The sequence below is a fragment of the Aspergillus lentulus genome, assembly GCF_001445615.1.
Source record: "Aspergillus lentulus DNA, contig: Alt08, strain: IFM 54703, whole genome shotgun sequence".
Classification (NCBI taxonomy): domain Eukaryota; kingdom Fungi; phylum Ascomycota; class Eurotiomycetes; order Eurotiales; family Aspergillaceae; genus Aspergillus; species Aspergillus lentulus.
In genome coordinates this window covers 436,170-457,402 of record NW_028322118.1, presented here as the reverse complement: position 1 = coordinate 457,402, position 21,233 = coordinate 436,170, and the positions used below count along the sequence as shown (strand labels likewise).

At 49.4% G+C, this 21,233-nt stretch overlaps 4 protein-coding genes and 1 non-coding gene across 5 annotated transcripts; 1 reads left to right on the top strand and 4 right to left on the bottom strand.

The window, feature by feature from the left end:
* Positions 1-1,428: 1,428 nt before the first annotated feature.
* Positions 1,429-2,016, bottom strand: ALT_3415 (uncharacterized protein; the record flags this gene model as incomplete). Its single annotated transcript, XM_033556568.2, has 1 exon — positions 1,429-2,016. One exon carries the CDS (start codon positions 2,014-2,016, stop codon positions 1,429-1,431), a length of 588 nt encoding a protein of 195 aa, XP_033412459.2.
* A 1,074-nt stretch (positions 2,017-3,090) lies between these two features.
* ALT_3414 (uncharacterized protein) lies at positions 3,091-8,461 on the bottom strand (the record flags this gene model as incomplete). Its single annotated transcript, XM_033556569.2, has 9 exons — positions 3,091-3,336; positions 3,406-3,671; positions 3,740-4,033; positions 6,222-6,332; positions 6,406-6,880; positions 6,952-7,149; positions 7,255-7,320; positions 7,686-8,380; positions 8,434-8,461. The coding sequence occupies 9 exons, from the start codon at positions 8,459-8,461 to the stop codon at positions 3,091-3,093; spliced, it is 2,379 nt and encodes a 792-aa protein (XP_033412460.2).
* Positions 8,462-10,516: 2,055 nt separating this feature from the next.
* ALT_r032 lies at positions 10,517-10,632 on the top strand. Its single transcript, XR_004500617.1, has one exon. It is a non-coding gene; the product is annotated as an 8S ribosomal RNA (ribosomal RNA).
* Positions 10,633-12,497: 1,865 nt separating this feature from the next.
* Positions 12,498-17,134, bottom strand: ALT_3413 (sister chromatid cohesion factor PDS5; the record flags this gene model as incomplete). Its single annotated transcript, XM_033556571.2, has 3 exons — positions 12,498-14,948; positions 15,002-16,675; positions 16,781-17,134. The coding sequence occupies 3 exons, from the start codon at positions 17,132-17,134 to the stop codon at positions 12,498-12,500; spliced, it is 4,479 nt and encodes a 1,492-aa protein (XP_033412462.1).
* Positions 17,135-17,904: 770 nt separating this feature from the next.
* On the bottom strand, positions 17,905-19,545 carry ALT_3412 (MFS transporter; the record flags this gene model as incomplete). The annotated part of the gene is made up of 1 exon (XM_033556572.2): positions 17,905-19,545. One exon carries the CDS (start codon positions 19,543-19,545, stop codon positions 17,905-17,907), a length of 1,641 nt encoding a protein of 546 aa, XP_033412463.2.
* Between the last annotated feature and the right edge of the window lie 1,688 nt (positions 19,546-21,233).

Here is a 21,233-nt window from a genome sequence, read left to right as displayed (position 1 = left end):
GCATGTCAGAACAGTTAAGATGGTGACGACCATATGCAGGGTAATGAATCACACTGGTCAGCAACTTAGCTGATAAGAACCGGGGCTTATATATTGGGGCCTTATGCGGATCGGGCCTCTACGAGCTGGTGATGATCTGGAAATCTGTACATCTGGCCCTGATCCTTTGCGTTCCCGCTCATTTACGGTGCGCTCTGCCCTTCTTCCCACACTATGATACCGCATGACAGAGTTGCCCACCATCCACTGGGAGCTGGGTCGTATTATTTTAAGGAGAACCTTCTCGGGTATCTGAATAATCGATGCCCTCAACCGGTAGTGACTTTGCATGTCGGGTCACAGCCGAACTGCAGCCCGCATGTGGGTAATATAACTACGTTTGCTACCTGTTTTGCGCTCGCGGCTGCCTTGCAGAGAAGGTTTGATCGCAACGTTAGGATAAAGTTCATTTTCGTGGACAGCGCACCGACTCCGGGGCAGGAGTTCCTCATTAATGACGTGAAGTATCAGAAAAGCCTAAAGCAGACAGGGGGCTTTCAAACTTATCAGATGGCGTTCGTCAAAGTTCTAAGTCGCCTGTCTGAACTTTCAGGAGTACCGTATGAGTTTGATACGCAGAGTTTCTGGCGTTCAAATCCGGCCTTTTCCAGCATCCTCCAGCGTGTCGTCGAGCGTTACAGGATTCTGGGACCCCATATGTCCCCGGAGACAGGCAAGTTGGCTATTCGAGCGCCATGCCCACACAACGATTGCGGACTAGCAGACAAACACGGCATCAACAATCAGTATCATGCTGACGGTCGAATCACTTTCGTGTGTCCTGACCACGGAGAGCATCATATAGACCTAACATCACCTCACGAACTCGAGCGGCTCGAGTTCAACACACCACTCCGCAACCTGATAAGGATTCTCCTCTGCAGCCGTGATACGGACACCTCATGGATCATGTGTACTGGATCCGACTACTCGGGTTTCTACCAGGAGCAGCTGACTTGGCGGCTGCTGGAGCATCCTGAAAATACTCCAGTCATCTTTTATACACCTTTGATACTCGATTGGTCCGGAGCCAAATTGTCGAAAAGCCTGTATATCCGAGAAAACGGATACAAATACTTAATCGATGCCGGCCGTCGGTACTTGCTGGATGCTGACACATTTCTGGAGACCGAGGGGGCAATTGAGGCCCTTTTCGAGGAAGCACAAGACTGGGTTGATAAGCCGTACAAGCTCTTCCGGAACTACACTGTCGATTACATAGACATGCAGCTGATATCAAGGGGAATGCGCCTACTTAGCCACCCGAATTAGTTTAACGATACCCATAATGCAAGCATCCCAAAATTCCAACGTCAGAAAGCACTGATTAATGCTCGAGATACAAGCCAACAGATACAAGCCAACAGGACCCAAATTTGCGCCTCCCTACTAACTATCCGAACCCAAGGGCGTGAAGAAATCAGATATTTTACTTCTCCCAACTACACTCGGCGTATCCCCAGACATCTCCGGTCCAGATCTATCTCTCCCTTCAACAGGGTTTTCTTGTACTTCTCTACAAAACAAATGATCCTGTCTCGGAAGAGAATAATTCGCGAGTAGCGCAACAGGGGCCCAGCAGTACTTCTGTGGAGGACCCTTCAGGAAGCCGCTGGATATAGCCGACGCGAGACTGATCGGTTCGCGTAATTTCCATAGTTCTAGAATTTCGTACGCGTATTTTGAGACTTTTCTCCCAGCATTGAAGTCCGCGTTGCCGATTCCTCCGTCTTCAGCAACTTCACCGCGCGTTTTGCCGCGCGAGATGCGCGCAACGTACTCAATTCGCGAGAGGGGCGCTGTTGTGTAGAGCCAAAGGCGTCGGACGCTAGAAGGGAGGAGATAGCCGCGGTACTCGTGATTCTTCCTGCCTGCAGCGATGTTGCTCATATGCTCCGGCTTGATGCTCATAAGTATATCTTCCTTGCTGGTACGAGTGGGGCGCATCTTTGAGGACGATGGTCTTTCCTTGGCCATTTTGAATGAGATGTGGAGACGAGGGCGTTAGCGCGTTGTTTGGCGTTGCAACTTTTGTTTATTTAGGTAGGTTTCTGGGTATTCTCAGCGATTTCTGGGTGAGGTAGGGATTGGGGCTGTAATATTAGCATGATAAGCGCTGGAAACAAGGAGGATGTTCAAATTCTGTGAGGAGTCTGACTGGCACTTTTAATGTTCTTCCTTTGTTTTGAACTTTCCAGATAAGGCTACCTGTTTTCAGGTTAATTATCTAATACAGCTAATCAGGTGACGGTGGTTCAGCTTTAGTGTTCCTACTGGCTCTATTTAAATCTCTTGGCGGGTTGTGGGTCAAGGGTCAAAGCCCCACCAGCAATTTACATAGGGCCATAATTAGCTCTCTAGTCTCCACCTACAGAGGTGTGCAGTCATTCAGATTTAGCTTCTCTTAGCTTCATATAAACTTATTTACCAGACCAATCTGCTTCCTTCATTCTCTCAATGCCTGACTGCCTGTCTGCCCCTGCCCATTTAGGGCCATAGCAAGATAGACTTAGCTGAAGACCCATATCCCAAATTAGCAGGCCTATTCTCCAAAACTGTTGGCACTGGCGCTGCATGTAACACAGCTAGGTATTTAGAATATTGGATATTACTGCATTTTCCAAATTCAGTGCTAACTTTCGCTAAACCTGCTTGTAGAACATTCAACAGATAGGCTAATTTCATCATAACCTACATTATTCTTGGTCAAATCGGGAGAACATTCATAATGCGAAGGAAAGCTCCCATTCCTGTCGACGGTGGCCTGCGAAGAGCCCTGTTTAAGCTGTGGTGTTCAAGTGGCAGTCAACAAGCGCGGAAGTGCCCGACAGCAGTCAAGACTGTTTCAAGCTAAAGGATCGGGCTATCACAGTAATATACAAGTAGGTCTATTAGAGGCATGGACTAATCAGGTCGGTCGTCTAGCCGATGGCCTTACTGACCAGATGCACAAACTCCGGAATTAGCAACGAGAGTAACTTGCACAGCAGCAAAGCTGCGGGTAAGGTGCCAACTGTTAGCTCCTATTCTATAGAGGAAGGAAAGTCGCACTCACGCAGCGGCTGCGGCGAAGATTTCCGCCCTCCTGGCCTTGACCAGAAAACCCAGTACCCAAGAAAACACCAGGTTATACACAAAAACTACCATCAGCTTTGCAGTCGCCCCCTTCAGGAGGTAAAGGACGATGATTGAGGACGCTGGCAATACCCCGGAGATGAGAATGCTGGCAGCGTAGGTATAAGATTGGATAGCGTGATAGTCGTATATCCGCGCCGCCATCTCGACGTCATATTTGTCCTACGATAGAAATTTAAATAGCTCCGTTAACTGGAAACTCTGTCTAGCTTTTTCAGGTACAAGACATACCTTTTCTCGATGTCCCCAGTTATTATGGAACCAGCTCAGGAAGTCAGTATAGACCCATTTGGTAAAGTTGTCGACTTCATGCTGCTGACGACAAATTGCAATCATATCGCCTTCGTTGGCTTCATTCCACACGTCCTTCTCGGTGAGCATTTGGATACTTCCGCCTCCACATTCGGGGCGACGCAGCCACTCCCTCAGTCCAGCAGCCTCTACTTTTGCCGGAGCCCCAAAGTCCATGATCTGTGATTGTTGGAGCAGGGCAGCATCTGTTGAATTTGAACAGGAGCATTTCAGTCAATGTTTCTCATTAGATTGCGGAATATGATGGACTTACTGTATTGGTGTAACAGCTCTCGTACTTCTTTGACCTTATCCCACTGGTACGAGTCCACGCATGGGTCATTGGCTGAACTTTTTAGGTGCCACACGGAGAAGGGGTATTTTCGTTTCTTTTCTTCCTGAGCGGCGAGCTCCTTGTCTTCTTGGATAATATCCTGCAGCTCCTGTTCAAGATTTGCCAGTTCGGCCTGTAAATAGAGAAGGTTTTTGGTATTAAGGGTGGAAAATCGGCGGAAGTACTGGAACTCAGGGTGCGAGCCCAGAAAGGCTGCCAGCTTGTCATAGCCTTCTACAACCATAGTTACTCCACTCCTTTGAGCTGCTACAACTAGTTCCGTGATGGAGGTTTTATAGACTTGTTAACCCTTTCGCTCATATAGAGCGTATAGAGCCGCAAGGCAGATAAGCAGCTGCGGATTAGCCTGGGACTTATAGAAGCGCTTTTCCCCAGCCTCGCTATGTACCCGGGTAACTTCGATATATTTGAGCCAAAGGGTTGGGCATCTGTGCATGGGCTATCTGCACATATGCTGCTTTTCCACTGGAGCAATGTGTAACTGGGGTTTTTGAGGTCGACCTCTGCGAGGCTCATCGGGCAGCAGCAGGGTTAATGCACCATAATTTTCCTAAGCCTACTCTGCCTATATGTGCCTTACCCTGAAGGTATACCGACATCAAATCGAGTACTTGGGTCTACCTGATCCGGACAGAGGCGGATCACCAACCTGAAAATTTCTTGGAGGAGGGCTATGCTGAGCTGGCGTGCTCCATGTCAATGCAGTCAATGCAGTCAATGTGTTGGCAAGGCTGTGGAAGGGTCATCTGGTGTGGTAGAGAAACTGCCCCGCGCTCAGGCGCTACTTACGCAGAAACTGTCACTCCGTGGTCTAAGATGACGCAGGTAAAGTAGTAGGAATATCACATCCATATCCCTCCGGATACGGTCTGTATCAGGCTTCAGCCCGTTGACCCGTGCTTTTAAGCATAGATTGGAAGAAGCATAAGCAAAATAAGATGGAATCAGCAACTATCCTCCACAATGACCCACTGCTAGATAGTTAGACAGGCCCACTTCCCCACTTCCTAAGCCCTAAATTGCATACATCCAGGACCTGAATCTTCGCTCATGAACCCTGATATGACGACCGAATCCTCGAGCCCACCGCCGCATCTTTCCGAGAAAGCTGATAGTCGATCACGGACGGTCGTCCCAAGAGCAGATCGAACTGACATCCCTCCACCACGTAGAATCTTGTACTATAAACTGTGTTATCTGCCCATAGACTCCAGTCCACATCCACGCTGCCTAATGGAGTGACCTCCCCCATTCTGGCCACCTTAAGGACGATCGATGGGTCGCAGGAGGAGGCCTTCATATGTAATCTTTGGTACACGGCCTCAGACATGATGTTGACATCAGTCTGGAAGTCTAGTACCAGTAATCGACGTATTTTTTTCCCTTCCTTCGTAAAGAGCAAAACATCATAAATGAAGTCGGAGTATGTTGGGTCGAGTGGAGGGAGGGATGCATGCATATAATTTAAATCGAGCGAGATGGTCCTTTCGTCGTTACATGTGGGCGTAAAGGTCGTGTTAGTATGTGGTAATGCAGAGGAATGGAGTTGAGGCTGGATTGTCGGTTTGGGAATTGCCTTGGCAGGCTTCACATGGGACTTCTCGCGACGAAGACAGCAGCCGAATACAATATGCCTGAGATCATGGTGGCCTGGCAACACCTAAAACACGGCCGAAGAGAATAATATCAGCGAAGTAGATGGGATACAGACTGGCTGTGAAGGGGCAAGATACAGATTTTCTCCGGGGTGGATGGTCTTCGATTATATCATTTTGGGAGTTGCCAGATTTCTCCTTACTGCGTGGAAAGAGAACGTAGCCTATATAGTATATTAGAATCCGATCATTCAGCCCCTTATGCGACCACGATTGCTGTGGAAGAGAAGCACCCACTCCTTCCATGCCGCGGCATTTGAAGATTCAGGTGCTGTGTATATTAGATATGGAAGTTCAAAATGCTTAACAAGAAGTGACCATCCCCTAACAGTTAAATGGAGGGCAAAGTTGTGTGCAAGGCTGTGCCGGTCGGTGTGCGACTTTTAGCCAAGGCAATGCGGCCACGTACAGTATATATGGATGGCCAATATAGCTGCTTACCCCCCTCGTGATTGTCCCCTTGATCAGCCCTTGATCAGCCTCTTTGACCTATATTTGCGCGCGGACCACCCTGGCGCATTATTAAAACACCAATATGATGCAATATCAAGACTTATCACAGTTTGTATCAATCAAGGATATCGATAAGGCAGGACCTGCATTACTTATTGGTTGGTGCGGCTTGACAGAAATACCGCCATAATTTGATTTGATGCATGGCAGGCTGAGGGGCAAGTGCTACATAGTTGGCCCTCTCACAAATTCTCGTACTAGATTAACCCATATGGAGGAATATCCCTGCTAACGGGGTCGCCCTGCGGCCCGTACCAGTTCCTGCTGAGCCGCTATCTGCTGTCTTTCTTCTTCTAATTTTCGTCGGTCAGCCGCCGCCGCCGCCGCCAGTGCCCGTTCCTCGGCTATTGGATCGGCAGGTAGGACAAAGTCAGTCATTAACGGACACATGTCTTCTGGGGGACAAAAAACACCAACCTGGGGTGAGGGGTGTCAGCCCGATTGGGGCGACCTGGCTGCCTTCCAGGTTGAGAATTTTATGTATGAACGAGCCTCGTCCAAGGATCACATCACAGTGCTCTTGGTGTCCAGGGGGTGGCGTGTCGACGACATAGAACATTTCAGAGTGACTTTTCCCGCCAAGTCTTTGGGAGTAGACACAAAGTTCAATCCAACTTCTGGCAGTATATGGAGGTCCACCGTGATTGCCAGCAATGCCGAGAGGCTGGACGGTGTGTGTCGGCGGACCAAAGGCAGAAAGTTTTCTGCTGCCTTGTGGGGTGACAATATTCACATCAAGTGCATTGTCAATCATTCCATGCAGGGTTAAAGTCCTTCCTTGAACAGGTAGGAAGCACCCAATCTCCTCCATCTGAGTTCGTAGCTCTTTGTGAGCCTCTTTTTGCGTAAACGAAGTTGAGATAGAGGCTGTTTCACTTACCTTGTATGAATCCTATGCTGAAATGGTTGCGGGCAATTTGCTTCCTAGAGACGGTCCGAGCAGGTCTCACTGCGCATATATACCCGGAGGCCTTCTAGGAGGCTCAATCGAAGCGATAGTTGACCCATTAGAGCGGTGCTGAATCTGGGGCGATGCAAGTCATGGACAAGCCATGGGGTCAGTTGTGTACAGAATGCGATCGCTGCATGAGTTGGCAGTTTGGAAGCAACGAGGCTGGCTTCTGCCTCTGTCAAATCAAAGCCCGCCCGGTTTGCCGGGATCTATAGAAGTCGTCCAGTAAATCATGGAACTACCACGCATCGCAAGAGGCGGTCTGTTCGATCTCGCAAGGGCTTCAGGCTATGTCGCCTGACTCGCTGACGTACAAAGAATCGACGACGCAGTAGGCCACACTGCTTGGGCATGACATGCTGGAGCATAGCCTCGTATACCTAGCGCAACGGATAGCAAGTCTTTATAATTTTGTAACAACTAAAGAACAAAGGACAAGAGTCATTAAAACATTAGGTCACGCATGCTGGGAAATGAATGCAAACAGTGACATACTATGCATATGAAACCGATCTGACAAATGGCTCCACCATCACAATGACCAGAAATATAAGAGACAATGTAAATGTGTCAATCCGGACCATCCATGCAGAGAAGGAGAAGACTGGGACGCCAAAAGGTGGGGGAGAAATGAGAGAGGAGGTTATGAAACGTGTCACAAGATGCGTCCACCCGAAGAATTAGAAAAATCGAGTGACACAGCATGCGGTTGTTTGGCAGAGAGGGAGCCAGTGATGTGACACACCGTCTTAGGTAGCCGGTCGTGGACCCGATCAATCAGCCTTTTTAGATGATTCCGGCCCTCCACCCAGTGAGAGCGAGGAACACTCCGTTGTACACCGAAGCCCTTGCCCAGCGTCAACAACTCATATTTCCGGATCTCATCGCATCCAAGCAGTATGTCGTAGGAGGCCATCTCCAGAACCAAAAATTCAGTGGTGTAAGTGCTCTCCCCATTTTCAAAGTGCCAATCCACCTGAACTTGATACTCAACCGTGAGCTCTGTCTTCTCTTTCAATCCAGAGTAAAACGGAACTAATTTGCGGGGGCTGATGCGTTGACGGCAGAGACCCAATCGCGTCACCATATCGCTAGACATTAAATTGACTCTAGCCCCTGTGTCGAGAAAAATGAGCCCTCCCGCCTTCTCCAAGTTATGCTTGAGGAAGAATGCGGGAAACTGAAAAACTCCGCTCAGGCTTTGTGGAGGTAGGGTGATGGGCGAGGCAGGCTGTGGGGCGCAATTGGAATGATGGCTGCTCCTCTGGTCGCGGCTGTGGTGAGGGTCAGGGGAAGTTGACGCCAGTGCTAATGTCGATGTCGAGGTCAATGTACGACGGGAGGCCGAGGCGGATGGATGGGACACTCGGTCGGCGTTATGCACAGGGACGTCGGGCCGAAAACGAAGGCGAGCCCGTAACCTGGCGACGAACGACGGAGCTATCAACTCATTTAGCACATAGCCAGCCTTATCAACACCTTGGGCTCCTCACCGTGACGCCCGCGCCCAGAAGACCGCATCTCCCGCGATCAACCGTTAATTGGTGATGATGAGTTGCCTTCCGGTAAGGGGAGGCAGTGGGATGGGAGTGGGAGTTTGGAGTGCTGTGACACCGGGAGGCCACGCCGATCCCACAGGGCAGCAACGCCTCTCTCCCTGCCAGGCGAAAAATAAGGAATCAAAATCGGAGCTAGGCCAACCGGCTACAGAAGGGTATGGATAGGGGGGAGGAGAATAATGTGGACTGCGACCAAACGGGAAATGTTCTCGAAGCTGCAGGTGCGTGGAGTGTGTCGAGTCCGAAACTGTCGGAGGTATTTGAAAATTGTCACTGCCAGTGCCAGAAGGAGGAAGAAAAGGGGAAGCGCAAGAGAAATTAATGATAAGTATGATAAGGAAGGTAGGTAGCGATAATGAACGTGAGGCCGACAAGACAAGAGGAGAAGAAACGCAAGAGGAATTGCAGCAGTTGGACAATCCTAGCAGAAGGGCACGGTGGTGACCGATTTGAGTTAGGCTCGTTGGTTTGATTGATCGAAATCCTCAGGAACCGGAGCTTCTACGGAGTCACATCCAGACTAATTCGATCGCCCCCGACACGGACCCCTCCCAGCGTGCGGTCTTGGACCGCGACCGGTGTATTACCCCAGGTCCCAAACCTAGAGGAAACCCTGTCTTTTACAATAACCATGCGAAGCTCCTCGTACATACGTACTTCTTGACCGCCCATGTCCCTGGCTGTTGGGCAAGGCTTGAATAAAGTGTTGCCTAGCTCGGAGCGTGGATGACGTTCATCTATCTAATTCCAGGGTAGCCCCAAGACTCCAGGAGCGACCCGCTGCATGTCCTTAATCAACTGTCTCCGTGTTACTTAGATCTATTGTGAAAGCATCATGTAAAGACAAAAGCTTTAAAAGTATTCAATTAACTGCTCACTAAATATTCATCGTCGCCGGGGGTTCAAAAGATCATTATGTGGTTTTGGTTGGCGAATACCGACCGCCTACCTACTGACAAGGTTCACCAATGTTTCTAATAACAAGCAGCAATCAGCTGCTCCACGAGCGTGTAACATCTACAGTCCACGGATCAGGTCGCCTTGGCCTGCCGAAGCTAAACCTTAATACTGGCACAATCGCTACCATGGTCTTTTGCAAATAAATGATATTAAGGTCTCTTAGTATATCCATATGTGACCATTCCCTCTATATTTGATATACCACATGGAAGGACGGAGATCTGCGACTCGATTAAAGTTTAAATTTGTATGGGGAAGGGAAGCCCGTTGTGGGTCACACAACTACCGTTGGTTACGCTATCGATCCTGTCCAATCTCCTCCATACAAACCACCCTCGATCAAGGACACAGCTCAGCGTGGGTCGGAAAAGGTCACCTGACTAAACTTCGAGGACGTCGACAACACGTTGACATCATGTTCTATCATGGATTAGCTACGCTGTACCTCACCACCACCACCACTATACTGATTTTCAACCTTCTCCGACCGCAAACACCAACCACTTAAAGTTTGATTTTGAATAGCATCAAATACCTAACCATCCCCTAATATTTATAAATTTATGCTCATTATATATGTAATATTAAGGAAGAATAGTAAATTCTAATCTAGTTTACTTAATATTTTTCATGAAGTATTTTATTTTAGTTTGTATATAGTACGCTGTAGTAGAGTGAATATATATATATTCATACTTATTTAACCTTAACTACCTACAATTCTCTTCCCCTTACACTCTGCATATGCATAATATGAAAGTAACTTAGAAACGACCTATTAATATCATATATATAACGAGCACAAATTTATAGATATTAGGGGGTGGTTAGGGTAGGTATATAATTCAAATTTGATACTATTCAAAATCAACCCTTTAGTGGTTGGCGTTTGCGGTCGGAGAAGGTTAAAATCAGTGTGGTGGTCTCTTAGAAATACCAAGGAATAGCTCATATTTAGGATACTTGAAGAATGCCTCGTCTACTTGTAGTGTAGTAGTGAGCGTCAGCTGCAACTTGCTTTCCCTTATAAATTAATCCCAGCTTTGGATAAGCACATACGACCATAGGGTGTGGAAAACAGGGCTTCCCGTCCGCTCAGCCGTACTTAAGCCACACGCCGGCCGGTTAGTAGTTGGGTGGGTGACCACCAGCGAATCCCGGCTGTTGTATGTTTTTCCTCACCAGTCTTTTTTTTGACCTGGTCGATTAGCACCACTCGCCGACTTTACCACGTCTTCAGTCTTGCTTTCTTCCATTCTGATCATGGTTTTGCTCAAGACAAATGAGACTATCGCGAGGCCCTACATGTCTACCACAAAATAAGAGGGAATGATTAAATAATAAGATAAATCCGAGCAGACATCCCGTTCATGGTCATGGTACACATGAGATCCTTTCTCCAAACCATTCTCCCCCAGGACTGGGCACACTCAGTACGCAATCTCAGCGCTGCGGTCTTGCTCCTTTTTTACCCAGAGACAGAACCTCTCACAGAAACAAGGCAGTTTACACACTGGTCAGGAGGAGAAACTAACGTAGGAGTCAACCAACATGCATCCACCGTCATAGCCATAGTCCATACTTCGCGTATGTCAATGTCACCAATATCAAGGCCATGTTATAATCCCAACCCACAAGATCAATATCTTAACAGAAAGACACATAAGACGTTCCTCTGCTGGGAACTTCTTACTAGTCCTGTTTTTCCAAAAGGCACCGTTTACCACCTGAGTCGGAAGCTTAGAACACCATGATGAACTGCTCATACTGCTGGTTGTACCGTTCATATGTCCGGCCTTGCCTGTTTTGAACTGCGTCACCGTAAAGGTTCTTTTCAATATCGGCCTTCACAGTGGGCATGGCCGTGTTATTGTACCAGACAGTTTGTGCCGTGTGGCCTTGCTTCCACACTGGGGTGTAAACAGCAGCGTGGTATGTGTTGTCTGTACCCACCTAGTTTAAGAGACATGTTGGCTTTGATTATATGCTGGGAAGGTTATATGAGGGGGGATGATTTGGAGAGCGGTTTTCGCAAGATGTGGTAGTAAGGATATGTAGGCTGGAGGTTTTGTTAAGATACAGAGGCTTAGCTGCCATGCAACTAGCCAGGTGATATGGTTCGTTTGACTAGGGTGCCTTGCAAATACGGAATGAGGGACACGAAGGCTGGGATACGTACTGGAACCACGTTTGTTGTTAGCGAGGATGATAAATCACAGGATGAGGATAATGCTACCCGGCCTCAAGATGATGATAACAGCAATCACTGGGACTAAGAGATGGCGCTGACAGCGGCAGTCTCCAACGCAAACAAAGAGAAAGCACCGCCTGACCTGCTGGAAAACTGCAGAGTCTCGCGGTGAAGTTGGGGTTCTCGGACTCAAAGCTATCGCAGTTGTAGGCTGCACGCTCCCACATCCACACCATGTCTGGTCCTATTGAGCCAGTAAATTAGGGGATCGAATGAAGCTGAGGAGATATCTGATCATCGGCGGCCCTGGGTTGTTGTCTCAAATCCAGAAATTCATTTTCGTCACAGGGAGGTTCTCCTGGGGGAATGTACGTCTTCTTTCTGTTCCATAGAAACTCAGCGTTCCAAGGAAGCCTTTTGTCTGTCCCGAAGGTGGGAGAGTCCAGAAGCCGGAAGTGCTCTGAAGGAAGTATACGGCCAGCCTGTGAGAACAGTGTCTGTATCATCAGTGAAAGAATAATCACATCTTATATTCCGCCTCAAATACATCACATCAATATTTTAGCAACTGCATCAGATAAAAGGCAGAAAAATTGGCAATGAAAATGGGTATACACATTTCGATGCAACTCCAGTGTGAAAGGAAATGCAACAAAGAAAGGTAATAAGACGGCTCATTCTTAGTCAAGCATCAAGTGCACATTGGCCAGTCATTCCATCAAGGAACGATGAGAAAGGTAAAAAAAAGAACAAGTTGAAATAGGGGGTCATATACATCTCGACGGGAAGAAGGGGATCGAATCCATCCACTCCGACTTCCACTCATACGTTGACTGTTCGAACATTTTTAGCCCCTTCGAGAGGATCTCCTCGTCGGCAACGTAGTCGTCCTGTCGCTGCGCTTGCTCTTCGTCTCAGGCTTCTCCTTTTCTGTCTTTGCGACGGCTGTCTCTGAGGGCTCCTCTGGATCCTCTAGTTCCTCGGCTTCACTCAACTGCTCTTCGTTATCCGATTCGTCGTCGACTTTCTCTTCGGCAGCCTCGCTGCCATTCTCACTTTCTGCCTCCTCTTCGTTATCCTCTTGCTCATTGTCCTCTTGTCCCCATTCATCTACTTCCATGTCATCCTCATCGCTGTCTTTGTCCACATAACTGACCCTCTTCGATGTTCCGCGGCTGCTGCGTCTCCGAGCAGATGTTGTCACTTCTGCATGGGCACCCTCCTCATCAGAAGACCACCCGTCCTCACCCTTCTTCTTTTTCTTGGGTGTTTTCGAGGTTGTACCAGCAGAAGATCTGCGGGGCCGTGATGTCTTCTCTTTCTCCTTTCTTGCTTTCTTGGCAGATCCATTGTTGCCGTTCGTATCGGCCGCCTCCGGTTTTCTCTTCTTGACTTGCGCGTTACTCGACGATCCGTTCTTTGCTTTCATGACAGACCGAACAAGACGATCGAGAAGGTCTTCGGCATCTTCAGGAAGGAAGTTCTTTTCAGCAACCTCCTGGGCTTCCTCGTGGCTGTTCATGCGAGCAAAAATCGAGCTTGGTACTCCGACCTTGCCAGGGTATGTCTGGAGGATGCTAGCAGCGCCCGCGCCTCCGCCAAATCTGCGCTGCTGGGAGTAGATGTCCGCAAAGCGACGAATTGTTGCCTGTGCCAAGTCCGAAAGCGTGTGGAGACGGGTGCTGATTTCGTCTGATTTGGTAATGCCGTCCCGCGTTTGCTTCACCCGCTGCGCGACATGGAATATCAACGACAAGTTGTGCTCATTCGCAACGGCCGTGAGATAGAAGAGAATATAGCGAGCAAAATCAGTTAGGTCGCGAACCTGTGTCGCCTCATCCAGGTCGGCGGACGGGTAGTCCGGGTGGTATGCAAGGAGAGAGAGAAGACGAGAAAAGATCGACTCCATGACAGTCTCCTTTTGGCCACTGGTTTGAACCTGCTGTGAGAAGAATGCCGCACGAGACCGCAGCCAGGTAAGGGTACTGTCCTTCAAGCTAACATTCGGCTCGAACGCAAGGAGGCAGGGAACAATGTACCAGCGGTAGCTCAAATGTGACCTTTGCGAAAGTCTCTTCTTGAGCTGGGAAATGAAGCCGCTTCTCACGGCTAAGATGGGATCCTGAGCCACTAGGGCGATCGAATTGAAGTCCAGCGGTGTAAGTAGTTGGTCGCATAGCCCGATTGTCGCGCACAGCTTGACAAGTGATTTGGCGGCCTGGAGGCGGAGCCGTGATTTCTGTGTTGCCGGTGTGTCCTTCTTCTTTGACAACTCGCCCTCGTTCGCCACGAGTTTATTCAATGTCTCGAATACAGGCACGGCGTGGGCACGGAAATCGTCGTCGCCGTCCGAGCCTTTCTTGGCTCGAAGTCGATTGACAATGATTTTGAGAGCCCACTCCTTAGCAGCGGTTTCATCATCCACAGTATCTGACCAGGAGTACCCGGCATCTGGCTCAGGAGATCGATTTGTCAAAAGAATCTGGTTGACAGCGATCGAGATGATGGCGTCACTCTCTTCATCCGCCTCCGACGGAGCCAAGAGATTGAGCTGCGACAATGTTGCCAGTTTAGTTAGAAAACGATCGGATCCGTATTTCCACTTGGAAACGCATGCTTGGACCAAATCCTTCGCGTACATTTCTCTCTTGTCAGCGATTGCCATGAGGATTGAAACGGCATGTTTGGCGGCTCGAGGGGATGGGCTATGAAGAGCGTAACTTCTAAGAGCCTGCAGGAATTTGCGATCCTTGGGGAGTTTATCGGCAAGTTTCCGTGCGAACCCCGAGCAGGCCTTGAGGATCTCTTCGGTCCCGCCGGCAGTGGTAGTTGTGGCCTTTGGAGCTTGCGACTCGAGGTCTTTGCACATTTCTTGAACTTGAGCTTCCAAGACTTCTGGGTTCTTAGACGAAATCTCCCGTAGAATCTCGTGTGCCGGGTTGGCGAGACCATGCTCGTCTGTCCGAGAGAGTTCCATAATCGCCGGCGTATGACTTCGGTTAAATATCAGAGAACTGCTGCGGTACAGCAATGGAGTGAATGTTTCGAGCAGTGACGAATTGTTGGCACTCTGAATGCGTCTCGCCAGCTCTCTGATGGCCTTGACGACAGTGCGATAATCACTGGTAACATTCATCGCGAAGCGAATAAGCTGGTAGTTACGACGGTCGTGAACCTTGGCAAACTTCCACAAATCCGCAGATGCTCGCGACGAGTCTGGGAAGGTTTTGGAGAGCGAATCGATAACTCGAGATAGTTTAGTCTTGATTTGATCCTCATTCTCTTCCACTACTCCTCCCTATATGGGCCATTAGTGTCTCGACCAACTCTGAGAATTCTTTCAACACTTACATTGTACTCCTCGCACGCCTTTAGATAGAAGTCCACAAAGTTTCTGATAGAAATTTGCCGACCCTGCATCGCGTAGAAGACCTTTTTGGCCTTGTCATCTAGCCCTGCGAGTAGAGTGAGAATGCGACGAACACGTATCTTGTCGATATCGGCATCGCTATCGGCCTCAGCAGTTTGTGATTCTTTCTGTTTCTGAGATTGACTGGAACCGCTCCGTGATAGTTTGGGCTTGATCGGAGGATAATTGAGGGGAAGAAGGATCTCAAAGAGTACGCGATCAATTAAGATATGGATCTCGGGATCATTGGTATAGTAAGCATCAAAGATCTTTGACGGCCCGTCCTTGAGTAGAGAGACCACCTGTTCGTTCCCTTGCTCAATGTCGCCCGCCGCAACGGCCCAGATCCGCGCCAACGTCTTCGTCGCATGCTCTCGTACCTGGGACTTCCGGTCTTTGACTCGTTCTGCGAGGACGGCAAGCAACGAATCTGGGGTCGAGAAGCCGCCACCAAATCCGAGTTTGTTCACAACATCTGATAGACCGAACATTCCGACCGCATCGACTGCCGCCAGTCTGACTTTCTCATCTGCGTCCCGAAGCATCGACGTCAGATTCTCGATGAGAGTCTGCTGCTCATTCTCACTGAGACCAGAGCCACCTGCAGACGTCAGTAGAATGCGGCCTATGACAGTGACCCAGGCAGCTCTAACGGAAGCGGATTTGTCAAAGCGCCGGCTCAGAAAGCTTTCATATGTGGAGCTGTGGGCCTGCGAGAACGGCTTCGGGGACAGAGGCTTGACAAGCACGTTGGGCTGAGGGATCATCTGGGCATACTCTGCCAAGGTTACCGGTGGATAACCTGCATGATCCATTGGCGGAGGTGGAGGTGGACCGGCAACTCCAATACCAGCAGTGAGATCACCTATCGTCTGTGTAGCCAGCAGACGTAATGATACTGATTCAGCGGACAATTCGGCCTCGAGTTGGGGAACCACATTCTGCAGCACGTCGGGACAGGCCCTCCAGAGCTCCCGGATAAGACGGTGAGCTTTACTCAACTCCTTGACATCCTCACCCTCATCGTCGGAATCGTCAAGGTTCGGTTTGCGATGATGTTTCGAGGACCCGTTTGTGCCCCCAGAGCCAGAAGCGTCAATGATCACATTGTTGAAGTATTGACTGATATGACTCGTCATCCTCTCTGGACACGCCTGACATATCGCCTTGGCCATATTATATGCCGGCGGGTAGTCCTTGAGCAAGAGTGTGGCCTGTTTTGAGTCCACCGGCGTATCTGCCTTCTTGCTTCTCTTGTTCAGGGGTTCTAGCACGCGGGGGTCAACGCGCAGAAACTGTGCCACGATGACGTCTACCACGTCGGGCGCAAGGATTGGCGACTCATCGATCACGGTCACCAAGAGGCGGGTCATGTCGAATTCCACATTCTTGGCGATCTCCTCCCCCGTTGAGGCTTTGGAAGAACCGGAGACGATGTCGAAACACGTGGTGAAGAGCGGAACAATCAACGAGTCCGGCTGATCCAAATCGGTCATGAGCACGATACTCTTCACCTCCGCCAGGGAGTTGAGGACGTAGATGTGTTGAGCATTATAGGTATTTGATGGATCCCCAAGAGCGGGGATGATGGAGGTCACGAAGCAAGTAAAAATGTCCTAACGATCACAATGGTCAGATCAAAGCCCAGAACGTCTAGAGAACATCTCCACGGAGTCCTGCAACGCAAAACACAGCAATAAATAACCCGATTGCAAACGAACCTTGAGCTGATTCCCCGTAAACGGCGCGTCGGGCGCGCAAAGACGCAAGACATCAACAATGCAGCAAGCCGTCCAAGCTCGAACTCCTTTATCCTTATGAGCCAGCAGATTCGCCGTCGCCAATTCCTGCGAGACCTTCCGCAGGGATTCCTTATCGATCTCCTCCTGTTCGAGTTTGCGAAGCTCCTGCGCGAGCGTCTGTAGACGTTGAAGCAAATCGGCGATGGGGATGGCCCTCCCCACGCGCCAGGAAAGTGGCTGATTGAATTTGAGACTGCGAAGGCCTCCGGACGTCTCTTCGGGCTCCACGACCTCCGTGACGGTGGAGGGACCTTGACGAGTGCGCGCAGGCATCGTGGACGAAGCGCGGGGAAGCCGGGGAGGGATTCAGGGCGTAAGCTTCAGCACACCATGCGCTGGAATTGGAGAGATGAAGGGTGAAAGATAGATGCAATGAACAGGAATCCGATCTCCGAGTAAGTAAAATAAGCGACGGAGATGGATATCAAAAGAGATGGTTGGCGACAGGTTTGGACGGGGAGGACAAGCAGACGAATCTCGAGGCCCGTCTGTCCGTTTCGAAAGATCGCCGGCGGTTTCGACTGTCACCGCCCTGAAGACGCCGCCCGGGACGCGTCGCTCAATAATAATAGCGTGTTTTTGCTTTGCCTTTTCCTCTTCTTGTGGAGCTCTCTCTGTTTTGGCGAAGTCAAAAGTAGTATGTCGGTATCAAAATCACGAATGTTGATGTTTCGATATTGACAACGTCGATTTTTGACTCGCTTACAACCTATAGTTTGATCCTGATGAAGTCTCACCTTCGCCTGTTTTAGCTGCTTCTGCTAGCCAGTTTTGTACATGAAGTCTCTATCAACTCCTTGACATGGACTACACTTTAACAATGTATGTGGTCACATTAATTATATAACTTAAAAATTGCTGTCTATCTGAGTGCTTGTGATCGCTAAAATATATTATGTATCATGCATAATCACCATATGTCCATCCAACCAAATGCAAATGCAAGTGCCCATAAATAACGCCTAACTGATGACAGGAGACAACCACGTCTATTCGGACATGAGATAGCAAACTGGGGTATATAAAAAGGAGACAGATGACCATCAGAGCTTGGGCGAGTACTTGCTCATAGCCCGGATCTTCTTGCCGTAGATATAGAAGACGATGGGAATCGGGATCATCGCAACCGTGATGAAACCAAGCAGACTCGAGGCCCAATTTACGCCGAGCTTATTGTACATCTGCACGGCAAAGAGCGGGAAGGCACCACCGAGACTGCTCCGAATCAGAGTATTGGCAGCGATGGCCGAGTTGGCGAACATCATGTACACATCGATGATGTAGTTGAGACCCTGCATGAAAATGACCAAGATTCCCATGCCGATAGGAATCCCTGCAAGGACCTGAGGCACCCACGAGACATGAGGGCTGGAGGTCCAACCGAACCAAAAGAGACCAGCCGGCAGAAGCACGGATGCGACCATCATGGGAACCAAACGCTCCTCAGGGACAACGCGGCCGTGCTTCGCCAACTTACGCGCAAACCGAGTCTTGGTCTGCCAGACGATCAATGCCACGCCACAGATCACTCCAACCAAGATCCCGATAAAGGGAAGACCAGCGATGCCTCCATTGGTCCAGCCGCGAACCTCCATAAACGAAATGGGGTACGCTTCGAAGAAAAGGTACAGAATACCGTACACCAGTGCCAGATAAATCGTGATGAGCAACAGGATTGGCTCGAGGAAAAGCATTTGAATAGGGCGCAGCAGGTATTTGTTGACGATCTCGGAAGCGGTAGGGCGACTTTCGTCGAGTTGGCTGTGCAGTGCCCAGTTGCCCGTCTCACGGCGAAGTCGAGCCGCGCGTCTCTGGAGGATGACAGGACCATAGGTCTCAGGAACAATGAAGAAGGCCAGAGTGCCGAAGGCCGCAGACGGAATCATCGTGATCCATGCAGTCCAGCGCCAGCCGAGATACGACTCGGTGATAAATCCACCGATGATAGGGCCAAGTGTAGGACCAACGAAAGTGGCAGCCGAGAACAAGGCAATAGCCACAGCACGGTCGATGGGATCCCAGAAGTCTGCCATTGCGCCGCCAACAACCGCTAGAGGAGAGCAACCGAAAACACCGATGAGGAAGCGGCAGACCATGATGGTCTGGACATTTTGTGCCACTGCTACCGGAATCTGGAAGATTACGAAGATGGCGTAGCCCAAGAACAGCGGCAGCCTGCGTCCATAGAGCTCAGACATGGGAGCCCACACGATGGGACCAAGAGCGAACCCGAACACAACCAGGCTGGTAGCCAAAGTCATAACTTCAGTTGATACGTGGTACTCCTTAGCCGTCACCGCTGTTGCAGTTGAAAAGACGCTGCTAGCGAAGGTGATCCACATGGTCATCGAGGATAAAGTCATCGTCAAGACCCATTTTTTCCAGTGTGGCATGTTCTGCGGGTGCTCGGGGTCGTCTGGGCCATCCCATTGTACCAAATTGGGATCTGCTGCTGCGGGTGTCTTCTCGGACTGTTGAGCGTCTGCGCGTTCGATATCTGTGCCCTCCGTCTCCAGGTCTCTTGCATCAGGGCTCTCGGGCCCCGGCGCTCGGTCTTTCATATCGAAACTATCTTTGAAATTTGTCGGATCTGATGTAGGCGGGACTGCTAGAGTCTCTTGGGTGATGCGAGGAGTAGTCTCGTTGGAGTTGTATACTCGGTCGTTCTGTTTTTCAGAGGCCATCACTGAGATTTGCCGGATTCAGTATTCCTGGCTCTATCCCCTCACACCTGAATGTAAGCTTTTAATAACAGATGAAGGACTGAAAGCACTAATGATAAGGGACAAGATCGAACAAGATCTAGGAGAGGAGTCTAATCAGTGAACTATAGACTCTTAGGGGATAAGAGTACGCTGCATCTGATATCTAGGTCCCTGAATTCCCAAAGAGGGCGTGTCCAGACTTTTAAGGGAACCATCTTGTTCCCAAAGTGGGCCTACAGGGAAAAAGCTGATAAAGCAAGCAGGCTTCTGGAGATATCATGGGAACCCGACAGAAGAGAGAGCCATGGCCACTAAGCAAACTAGTATGTAAGAGATGGAAGAGTTCCCCACCACCTTTCGCACTCGGTCCCTACGGAGGAGTTCTATGGTTATGTCCGATGCCGATATGCCGGGGAGAATCCGATGGTCAAGCCTGAAGGAGAGTATTGAATTGATACTGGACATGGCCCCTGTGACACTGTTGCCACTGACTCATTTCTAGAAAAGAAAAGATAAAGGTACCCATTTTCGCCCATTATTGGTTGGTCTTTACATCCCGAGTACCTTGTATTGTGGATTGATAATCACATCAAATGAGGTCATCGCAGCGTGGGAAAACGTGAGCCCTTAACTCCGACTCCGTCCATGTGTCAATGTGAAAGGAGAAAAGATTTTTGTGGCTTGGAAATCTTCAAATCGTCAGTATTGAATCAGTGGTCCATGGGCCTATTATTCATGCCTGGCGGAGACTCGGAGCGAAGCTTAGCGTCGCGACTACCCGCTCTTTTCGCTCTTCGGCGCCACCGAACGACCGACCGAGATACGTTGTCCCAATGGGAGCTGCTGATTGGACACATACTCAGAGTACATCAGACATTTCCACTTGTCTCGGCCTTTCAGCCGCTTGGTAGCTCTTTTTCGATCTCTGACTCGGTAGATGTTGATGCTTGCGTTTCCGATCGATAGATGGATAGACCACGCCCTAGAAAATTCGACCGACGCCTTGTGTAGGTACGGAGTTAGTAGGCAGCTAGATTGTCCATTCTCCCCACGGACTTAATCCTGCACTAAAGTCTCACGTCAGTTTGTGTACATTACTTTTGACTAATGGTTTGTTTGACCCGAGGTCTGGTCTGTGTCTTTCTTTGATAGACAATTGAGGAGTAAGGCTCTTATTTCCTGCGACGCAATAACAGGAGATGCCTTTGTCTGTGAAATTCATAACTTGCGCATAACTTGGAGTGCTGAGTAAATTCTTTATTTCTCAATGAGGCCTAGATCTTCTGTATGACTTGTGCAACTCATCCCAAGCCCGCCATTGTGCGCATATACCCAAAGTTGTCGCGGACATCCTTAGTATCTATGTATGATGGCGAGGGGAGTGGGTATCTATTGTAGAGTACGGACTTACATATGCATAAAGCACGGACTGACCAGAAACTATGAAATATATTTTGAGCGGTGAGAGAAGATGAATGAATGGTTCCACCCATGATAGATCTGATTGGAACTCAACATCACCTTCTCCTTCCTCCAGGCGGAGGATCTATCTAGTTAATACTTTATACTTACAGTAGCAGAAGCAATCTCACGAATGAGTCGGGCGACCTCTTAATATGTCAAGATTTCTGTTCAGTCATATATGTACCAGCTATCGAATGAGCCAG